Genomic DNA, 11,354 nt, shown 5'->3' on the forward strand with positions numbered 1-11,354 from the left:
TCCCCTGAAAACACATCTAACCATGGTTCTGGGAATCCTCAATAGAAGAAATCCTGCCCTTCTTTGATGAAATAACCATTCAGAGTTTTGAAATAGGGAGTCACATTGACGGTCTTAGATCCATCTTCTATGTTGTTCCACTTCGAAAACTTGACTAGCCCAGCCTTGACGGTCTTGTTCTTCTGATAACCTGCCTCTGTTGCCTTTCCTTCAGAACTTTCCCCATTGCTAAGCATATGTATCAAATTCTTCCCCTCATTCTTGTATTTCAACCCTTCATATCTCTCGAAATTTCTGTCATATTTTTGCTTCTTGGCTGCTATCTTTTGTTGGTCCTCCTCTGTCATAACATAACCAAGGCCAAAGCGTTGTGTGTTCACATTCAGAGATAAAATATCTGGCTCACCCTATTGTCGCACCCCTAGGCCCATGCCTGGAAAATACTTCATTTTAAGAAGCATGTTAGTTACTCCGGGGTTGGTGATGTTAAACTCTGTTAAAGCAAATCTCTCTCCCAGTGAACTAGGCGCCAAAGTTACATTGATACTGCCCAACTCAAAACCTCCCAAACGAACTTCAGATGTCTCACCATTGTTATTTTCCCCCACATCAACGGATGCCATCATGCTGACCAAGTCAGGATCTGCCAAGATAGTGATCACCTACCCTTTGAACACAAATTTTATCTTTTGGTGAAGGGAAGAGGAAACTGCCCCAGCCTTGTGCAACCATGGACGACCTAAAATCATATTGAAAGACGCAAGAATATCGATAACTTGGAAGTCTACCTCAAATTCTTCCGGTCCAACTACTATCACCACAGTGAAAATTCCCAACACACTCCTCCTGGTGTTGTCATAAGCTCGAACACATAGACTAGATGGCTTTATCTCGGCTTCATCAAATCCTAAATGTTTAAAGGTCCTGAGAGGGAAAACATACAACGCCAACCCATTGTCTACCAATACTTGGGGAATTCAACATCCTCTGCAATCAATGGTTATGTGTAAAGCCCTTGTGTGGTTCAACCTTCAAGAGGGAGATCGGCATCTGCAAACATCAATGAGCTCACTGCATACGTGGCTCCTACTAGGCTCGCTAGTTGTGCTGGATCGATCCCAATTGGAACTTGGATGCTTGCTAGAGATTTCAACACTGCTTCCTCGTGGGTAGGAGAGGCCATGAGCAAGCCCCAAATAGATATATTTGCTTGGGTCTTCTGCAACTGTCTCAATACTTGATTCTCCGGTTCAATCAACTTATTGTTCAGTCCCTGATCTTTTGGCCTTGTTTGTGGTTCTGTGAGTCCTGCTGCCTTGTAGTTCTTCCCACTTCGAGTTTCTGCTATTATCTTACCCGGAATGTAGAGCTCTACCTTGTCGTCAGACTCTAAAAACCTTTGCTTTTCCTGCAGCCCTTTCCCAGGGATAATGATACCATAATCCTTATTGGCTTCAAGTTTGACTGCATTTAGCTCCAAACCAAGATTTGGTGTGTATGTCTCAAAGTCAGATTCATCATACAGGCCATTGATCTCATCTTCCTTCAACTCTTACTCTACAGGCTCTTTTAAACTATAAGTGACAACATCAGTCAGAAGGGGGAAAGTAAATCCGCTAAGATCTCCAACGTTGGTCGCCTCTGCTTGGCTACTCTTCACTGATAGAAAAAGATAAGGGAAGTCGGGTCAAAATTTCCTAAATCTTCCTGCAAGGTGTTAACTGTTCGATGCTGAGGAAGGGGATTTGTGGCAACATTGGGTCGTTTGACCTGGTTTTCAAACTTCTTTGCATCAAGCAGATCTTGGATTGCCTCCTGCAACTTGTAACATCTATCTGTTGCGTGACCTTGGTGAGAATGGTAGTCACAAAACAGGTTTGGATTGAACCAATCAGGTTTCCGCTCAAGTAAGGGTCTAGGCTCTGACTTGACTATAAGACCGGCCTGAAGCAAACGATTCAAAAATGAACTCAAAAAAGTCCCCAAGTCAGTGAACTGCCTTCAAGGACAATGGGGAGCGGGGGTTACATCTTACTCAATCAAAAATGGCGTTGTCGGAGTAGGCAAGGCCGGCGTTATGGGAAGAACTACCGTCGTGATATTAGACCCCGAATTCCTCTGTTGGGTAGGAGGTTTTCTGTTGCTACTAGCCTCCTTAGCAAGTTTACTGTACTTGGGGAGCTCTTCTTGGGCGAGGGCATCTTCGACCTGCTGGGCTGCCATTTTGAGTCCATCAAATGTCAATATTGCCTGGGCAAACAACATATCCTTGTAGGGACCACACACCGACCTCATGATCATGGCAATCTGATCTCATTCACTTGGTCGATCCCTCATCATGGATGCTTTGTCACGAAAATGCCTCAAATACTCGGTGAACCCTTCATTCGGTATTTACCTTGTCGTTTCCAATTCTCTTCTTGTTAATTCCACTTCAGTATTGTAGCCATATTGTTTGGTGAAAGCTCTCATAATGTCCTCCCAAGTGCGAGAGGATGCCTTGTCTAAAGACATAAGCCAATGGTGAGCCGCACCAGTTAGAGAGAATTGAAAAGCTTACCCCAACATTTCATCTGTGAACCTCTTTATCCTCAACTATCCAATGAAAGACTTCAAGTGGGTACGGGGATCCCCAGTTCCATCGAACTTGTCACATGTCCACTTGAACCTTTCTGGTAAGATTGCTTGGGGAAAAAAGCATAGCCCCTCAGTATCAAAAATTTGGTCTTCTGCCCCTTTCATATTCCTTATAATGTGCTCCAAACGGTTGACCTGATCCTTCAATTCATTTTTCTCTTGATCCTCAACTGCCCTGGCGGCAGGAGCGTTGGCATAGAAGTCATACTCATCCTCGACCGGGTAGGGAGGTTGGAGAACAAACCTAGGAGTTTGAGGGCGACTTCGTCGATCTAGAACCTCCTCCCTTGGTGCGACCATATGTGTGCGTACCACTTCCGTGAGGTTGGCCATCATTTCCTCTAGGCTGACCATTCGACCATCCATGTTATCCAAAGGTGGTTGTGGAGGAATGCCTACCATCGAGAACCACTGAATGATGGTCCCGAGAGGTTGCTAGGACAATCCCAACTAAGTGGGATGAATGAGAAAGGCTGATTGGGGTAAGATGTTGGCGGCACTGACTGGTATCGAAAAAGGACAAATATAGACGGTGAGATGGCGATACACAACACTCTCCTACTTGAACACAAGACTAGCCAAATATACGCAAACAAGAATGACCAGACCAAACAAGAGTTAGCTCAAATGAGAGTGGCATCAACTTAGCAGCATACTTAAAGAAGTGTACCTAAGTTGAAGAGACTCTCAAGTGATGGATCAAGCAAAGGTGCTTCCTGTAAGAACACTTATGTAGGCGACTCTACACTGAATCAATCACCAAAAATCGTGGTGGACGAATTTGGATCCATCGTTAACATCGAGATAGCATGTGTGAAACCTTTACCAGGTTGAGACATATACCACATCGGACTGGTAGTGTTAGCATATAGCCACGGTACCAATCATACGGTGCAGTTGTAAGAATCAACAACTGGTGTAGTTATAAACACTAGCACCTTTAATGTTAATGATAAATCCAATCCTTCCATTGGTGGATGGTAGATTGAGACGGGTAAAAAATGATTATAAGGGATTCCAACATGAACCGCAAATAATATTACATTAGTTGTGTTGATCCTAGTCATTGGTTCTATGTCCAAGTACATGATGCATGTTGGCTAGGTTTAGGACCGGCAAGGACACCTTGACAAGACCGATATACCTATCACCCATATACACGGAATGAATCAGAGGCACGTGGTTCCTTTGTTATACCAATAGGGGAATAGCTCGAGCAGATTGATCTCAGAGTGTTAACCAATAGCGTCTCTTTGGGCACATCTAAATGCGTGTGATCTCCCTCAAGCACGTAAGGTAACACCCTCGTCGATAAGTTCCGTATTCCAGACCTAAATGGCACGGTATCAAGGGGTGTGATGTAACTGGGGGCAGCCCAAACATATGTGAGGGACCCTAGCAGCTACACCACGGGGGTGAATAAGGGTAAGACATGCTGTGTTCAATGCAAGAAGTGTATGCAAGTGATAAAAAGTGAAAAATAACATGTCAATATACAAACAATAAGGTACAAACAAAGCTATACAAACAATGGTCAATCAAGAGTCTGACTTCCCCAGTGGAGTCGCCACTGTAGGTATCATGGACCTCCGTCGGGATCGCGATATAGCGCGTAGCGCATGTACACATGCTGGGGTTCCACCCTAATGAGATGAGATAGTATCCCCTGGTCATCAAATGCCAAGGGGGGGATACACGTTATGGATAAAAGGGAGTCGCCACCTAGAAAGGGTCTAAGACCCATAAATGTTTCCCCCAATCAAGGGAGAGAGACTAATGACTCTGATGGATAAAGCTGGTTTGCACCTAGATTCTGGACAAGTGTCAAGTGACAGACTGGGAAGGTGTTAGGCACCCAGTCTGCCCGGCCCTAAGGCCGGTCTCTTTTTGTTTGATCAAAATTTTTTTGTACTCTACTAACTAGTCCTAAATCTAGGTCACTGAAAACCCTAAACTAAGTATCTAAGTATGACATGTGAAAACCCTAAGCCAAGTGTCTAAATTATGCTAGCTTAGGTTGTAATGTAAATAATGAAATGATTATGTTAATTGAAGATTAAAAGACCCTAAGACCCTAATGATTTAAACTAATGTATTATGAGATTTTAAATTAAACTGGTTAAGTAAGCCTAGACCTAGGATTAATTGAGCCTAACCTAGATGGATGATTGACAAATTTATAAAACCCTAAATTGAAACTAATTAAGAGGCTTAATCCTAATCCCTAATAATTTATGAATGAATTATTGCAACCCTAATTAACCTAATCGGTAAAAAAATATTTTTAAATTAAAAGGGGCCTAATTAAATTAGAAAAATTGAATGAATTAATTACATTAAATGGATGCATTTTACTAGTCTACTTGATCTAGTTTAGGAAGATTAAACTAAACTTAAGGTTTAATTAAATAAATTTTGAAAACTAATTAGGTTTATCTTGAGCTAATCCTAAAATGAGTTAAACTTTTTAACATAAACCCTAATTAAGCTAATGAGAAAGGACTATTTTAACTAAATAAATGCAATGTTGATTATCTTCTAAGTTAAAAATGTCTAATGATTACCTTATGCTACACCTATATCATGTTAGATTCTAAATGCTAAATTGATTGAACCCATTAAATAATTAAAACAACTAATTACGATGAAGAAAAGCACTAGTGAAAAATTATACATGAGCGTAAACTAATCAAAGTAGCTAAATGCAATGATTAAAGGAAGCTAAACAAACTAAAAGAAGGGAACATTAGATGAGTTGGACTACAAGTATACTAATTGCAGTACTTTAACAAGATTTGATTTTTTTTTATTGCATTTAAAGAAATAGAGTGAAAAGCCCTAAAAAAGAAAGAAATGATAACACAAACCCAATCCTCCCAAATACGGCCTAATGATACAAGCCAGTTTGAAGGGCCAGCCACGCCCGTACTGACCTACGTCCTAGACTACGGCCCATAGACCCATTTGCTGATTCAAAACCCTAATTTAATAGAAATTAGTGAAACCCTATGGTTATCATATGATTCAAAAATAATGAACAAAACCCAATCGATTTCAACCCCTGATCCTAAGGGGCTGGATTAGAGTGACCATAGGACTCCTTATGGAATCCCCTAAAAGTATTAATTGAAACACGATGAATTAATTGAAACACGGCGAAGGCAAAGGTGAAATAGGAGAAATATCACACAATGATAGGGGTTGGGGAGCATATTACAATTTGAATTACAAAAATAAATAAATAAATGAATGAAATAATAAAATGAATAAACAAAAGAAAATAACAAAAAAAAAAAAAGAGATAGAAGAGAAGGAGATGGGGTTTCGGCCATAGTCAAGAATTTCACTGAAAATAAAATAAAAAATAAAAAAAATGGAAAGAAAAGGAGAAAAGAAGAAAGAAAAAACGAAAGAGGGGACAGAAGGGCAAGAGGGGGATTTTGGCAAAGGGAAGGAGATGGGAGCATGGAAGAGGAGAGAAGAAGAAGAAGAAGAAGAAGAAGAAAGGGGGAGAAAGGTGAGTTGCAGGTTCGGTTAAGGAAAAAGAAAGGAAGGAGAAGGGAGTGGAGAGGGTTCGGCCATGGTAAAAGAGAAAAGAAGAGAGGAAGAAGAAGAAGAAATAGAAGGGAGTGACTTGCAGGTTCGGTTAAGGAGAAAGAAATGAAGGAGAAGGGAGTGGAGAGGGTTCGGTCGCTGCAGATTTTAGAGGAAGGAAAGCAAAAGAAGATGAGAAGAAGAAGGGGAACCCTCCTCTTCTTGCTTTCGTCTCGTCTTCTCTCCGAAGCTACTTTCTGCTTCTCACTCTCTCTCTCTCTCTCTCTCTGTGCAATGTCCTTAGCAGAAGAAGAAACTCTTGTAACCGGGACAAACCATGAAAGACCGGAGTCAATATCAAAAAACTATCCAAGGAAATGGTCTGGCCAGCCGGAGTTGGCATTTTGAGGAGTTCGTAGACGCAGTTGGGGTCGTTTCATCTCTGAGATTCTCTTACCAAAGAAGAAAACCAGAGTCTGGCTCGGTTCGTTCATGTCACCAGAGATGGCCGCGCATGCCTACGACTCGGCCGCGTTCTTCTTAAGAGGTAAATCGGCTACGCTCAACTTTCTTGAGTCGGCAGGTTCGCTACCTCAACCTCTCGGGTGGTTTGGTTGGAGAAGAAAGATGGAAGAGAGGAAGAAGAAGAAACTGTGGGATTATGTTACATGTAGGATTCTGATCTAAGGGTAAAAAAAAAAGCAATAAAAAGAAAACTAAATCAAATCGAACCTAGTGATGTAAATATATTAAGCCACAAATAAAATTGATTCATTAAACCAAGATATAATAGTAATAGAAAACAAACCAAATTAAAAATAGAAAAAAAGAAGGGATTAGCAAAAATCAACGGTTGGACCCAACGACCCAAATCAAACTATGTTGAACCCAATTAAAACAAAATAAACTCAATTGGACCAGAATCAACTAATTCATGTTTAATAAACCATACTAAACCAAATTAAAGCTAATTAAACTTAATTAATCTAAATGAACCAATTAAACCTAAATACACCTAATTGAATCAGAATAAACCAATTTATATCTAATAAATCACATTAAATGGAATTGAAACTAATTAAACCTAATCTATTAAATCAGATAAACTAGTTCTAAATTGCAATTGAAAGAAGAAAAATACCTTAAACCCGGATTTAATCAAAAAATAAGGGGAGATAACCCTTGTGCTTCAAGCCCCAAATTGAACCGAACCGGACTAGATCTCCCGGCTCAAGAAATGATTAATATGTTAAACTTTTAGACTTGGAAAATATTTGATTTTAGAGGAAAGAAGTTAGCCAAAACCTTGATGGGGTCATATTCTCTCCCAAATTCTCAATTTTTTTTTCTCCTCCATTTGCTAGAGAGGAAGGGTTATACTTATAGCCTTGGGATTTGAGACAATTCTCTCTTATTTCCGATGTGGGACTAAAAAACTAGAGAGAATTGTCCAAAAATGCTTGCTTTTGGACAAAGGGGTTTGGGCGCCATGTGGCACTCCTTAGTTGCTCGGAATTGAATCTGATACTGAATTTTGGAGTCAAGTTCCGGGGTTCATATCTTTCAAACCGTTAGTCAGAATTCGACGTGTAATATGTCGTTAGAAAGCTCAATCCGAGCACTATCCAATGATGTGAGACATGATTGTGGTCTTGACCGAAAACCGTTACAAAAATATGCATAAAGTAGGGACCCAGATCATATAATGAAAGAGAGAATCGGGCATCGATTCGCATAGTTCTCGCATAAAAGTGTAATCTCCGACTTGAGGGGACAAACAACAATAATCCACAACATCAAATTCTAATTTTTGAAAACATTTTCTCTTGAAAGTTTATAGGAAAAAAAATGGTCATTTTTTACTCTAAGCTAGAAAATTCTCCAAATCGAAAATGTCCAACATGTAATTCTTCTTGTGTCATCATCGCCGGGGATGATAAAATTAGGTGTCTACATCTACTTCTCCATCCGGTTCCCTATTATGTACAAAGCCTTTTCTTTTACATCTCTCTTGAAACCCAAACCATTCTCGTGAAGGACGAAGACTCCAAAACTCAAATCTCAAATCCTCTTCGGTTCTCCCCAAAACCCTCTTATGTTCTCGCATCCCCTCTGTCTAAGTGATTTTGACTCTGCAACTAAAGCAGCGTTGTGCGATGATCGATCTGCAGAGATGGTTGCTTTGGGTTAGCAATGGGTTTCTCAAGTCAAGGTGGAACGCAATAGCTTTCAGCGACCCTGTTTTTCTTCCCCAAACCCTCTTTTGTAATTTTTTGCCCCAACTTTCATCTGTGATGAATCAAGTATATGGAATATATTTATAGAATTTAAAAGGATGCATAGTGGTTGTAAGGTTTTGTGATCTCAAAGTAATATTGAAATTTCCTTCCTGGGAGTCCTCTTCTTCTTTCCAAATTTTAAGGACTAAAATACCTCTCACTCATGAACGGAATGGTAGACTTAAGCTCTCTATATGTTGATTTTTTGTTAGACTATTAATTTCATATATGCGTTTTTAAAGATGTGTAGAAGGATACAACAGGCTGCAACAAGGGAGAAATTTTGCCCTCAAAAACTCTAGCCCATAATTGTTCAGGATTAGTACAGCCTTATTATGAATTGAAAAATAGCCTAAAACCTAACCATCCAATGACTTAGGTTTACACAACAAACTCCAAGATACTGGACTTCACTCATGTTGATTTTTTCTGTTCCCCTCCAAAACCCTGAGTTACTTGAATCTACCTGAGAGAAATTGTACTTGGGAGCATAAAGCAAGTCATCCAGTATGTCAGAATTGAGCTAAGAACAAATTTTATTAGTACTGATCTCCCAGCCTTGGAAAGTAAGGGATCTTCCAACACCTCCAGCTTCCCTTCTATCCACTTAACAGTATTTTTCCAGACTTGGGTTTTATTCTTAAAGAAGAAGATGGGAGTACCTAGATAGGTAGCATCCTCAGCAATTGGACCAACATCTAAATTGCATGATACCATATTCTTAATCCCCTTCCCTAAATTCATACTAAAAAATTACCCCACTTTTTTTGTTTAAAAAAGTTAATCTGCTGGCTCGAGAGATCTTAAACCAAGTTCAAAATAACATGCAAAGCCGAAATATCATTTTTATTAACTCTACAAAAAATAAAGATATTATCGAAAAATAACAAGCACACTTACATATTTTTATTTTCTGATTCAACTACAAGCATATGAAATTACCTTCTTAACCTCAAAGGGATAGCCGAGTTTGCAAGGGACATTCGCCTCAGGAAGCGTGTGGTTTTGAGTTCGACTCCTCTTACCTTCTTGGGGCCACTCACACGGGGTGTTAAGTGCTCTTCATTGCTTTCAGTGAAGTTGAATGGTTCTCATCTAACCCCGATATGACCCAATTCATGCAGTTGTGGGGTCGGTATAAGCCCATGGGACTAGTCGGGCCGAAGACCTAGACACCCGTCGTCAGCAAAAAAAAAAATCACCTCTTTAACATTGTGGGTATTTTAGGAAACTCAAAAAATTTTACAAAGCTTTTGTAACCAACCTAGGTTACAGCCAGACAAACCTTAAGTTATACATTCTAAATGTTAACTCATAAATTATCACAATGTCTAACTCCTTAATTTCTACTGATCCATCTGTACTTCTAAGTCTACCCTTCATACAGCTTCAAAGGAAGACGTGGCTTGAGAAGAACTTGAAGAGGGGTTGCCTTGGGTAAGGTAATGCTTACACCTTCAGTCATGTCCACTGGTGCATCCGAAGGGTTCATCACATCAAATCCATGAAGAACACGAGCAAGGGCCAAGTGGAAGATCTCTGTGGCCAAAGCAACACCAGGGCATGGCCTTCTACCAGCACTGAATGGGATATAATAGTGTTGTTGACCCTTGAAGTCTACATTAGCATGAGTTGTGAGAAATCTCTCAGGCTTAAACTCATCTGGGTCTGACCAAACATTAGGGTCTCTGTGTAGTTTCCATACGTTCACAAGCAAACGTGTGCCCTTTGGAACATGATACCCACCCAATTGGCAGTCTTCCATGGCTTGACGAGGCAATACTGGTCCAGGTGGATATAGGCGGAGTGTTTCCTTGACAATGGCTTGAAGGTATAAAAGGTTCTTTATATCTGACTCCTCCACATGTCTTTGTTTGCCAACATGGACGTCCAACTCATTTTGGGCCCTTTTTAACTCATGGGGATGGTTTAATAGTAAAGAAAGTGCCCATGTTAAGGAGAGGAATGTGGTTTCGGAGCCACCTACAATAAGCATCTGCAAATAGAAAACCCAAACAAACAACATTAGATGGTTAAAAATAAGGAGGAAATTGGTTAGGGACAAAGTAGGTCTGATGAGGGATGGAATTTTGAAGAGAGGTAGCAAAATCATGGATCTCTACTCATACGTCAAGTGTTAGTTCAATTGGTGTTGGCTAAGTAGCAACCCAACAAGAGGGTATGCATGACAATGCTTAGACTACTAAAAAGAGCATGACAATAATTGGGATGACACCTGAGTGATTGTATTTTGAATTTGATAAGTCGCCAATCCAAATCATTCTCTATCTATCCAAGTGGTACTACCTAGCGGATCACCCATATAGACTACTCTATAGATGAAATCTTCCATATAACCTTTTGCCAATTGACTAAATTCTTCATTAATTATTTATGGAAATACCATACAAATCCCATTTACAAAGGGATTACAGTGGGATTACACCTAAATCATCTCATTGATCAAACAAATAATAATTCTGTGAACGTATCGGATCACCATTCCACCTCAGGACTCAAATATAGGAGAATTGGACTCAATTGTTTTTTTTTATATTTTCTTAAATTATAGGTAGGCCTAATGAAAGTTTAACTTATAATCTCTTAATTGTGAAGTGTTCATCCTTGCCAATAGAGCTACCTCCATGGGTTGACTCAACAGATCTTAATCCAATCTCAAGTTGATTATTTGGTCAATCTTAGCTTTTTTTTTTTTTTTTTTGAATTAGCAAAGAATATATTAAACACAAAGTATAGGATGTATAAGATTTACATCAGCATTCCCAGATGGACAGAAACAACCAATAAAAGTATACAAACATATTCTAAAGAACTTAAAACTTCTTGCATACGTAGATTTGAATTTCTTTGCACTTTATAAAAATAAAAATGATAGATGTTGGA

At 39.6% G+C, this 11,354-nt stretch overlaps 1 protein-coding gene across 1 annotated transcript; it reads right to left on the reverse strand.

Annotated features, from left to right (window-relative positions):
- Positions 1 to 9,677: 9,677 nt before the first annotated feature.
- LOC122069343 (xanthotoxin 5-hydroxylase CYP82C4-like) lies at positions 9,678 to 11,097 on the reverse strand. The gene is made up of 2 exons (XM_042633329.1): positions 11,092 to 11,097; positions 9,678 to 10,446 (listed from the first exon to the last, which is right to left on the reverse strand). Exons 1-2 carry the CDS (start codon positions 11,095 to 11,097, stop codon positions 9,823 to 9,825), a joined length of 630 nt encoding a protein of 209 aa, XP_042489263.1. The 3' UTR covers positions 9,678 to 9,822.
- Positions 11,098 to 11,354: the final 257 nt, after the last annotated feature.

The sequence above is a fragment of the Macadamia integrifolia genome, unplaced genomic scaffold (genome assembly GCF_013358625.1).
Source record: "Macadamia integrifolia cultivar HAES 741 unplaced genomic scaffold, SCU_Mint_v3 scaffold585, whole genome shotgun sequence".
In the NCBI taxonomy this organism is placed as follows: Eukaryota; Viridiplantae; Streptophyta; class Magnoliopsida; order Proteales; family Proteaceae; genus Macadamia; species Macadamia integrifolia.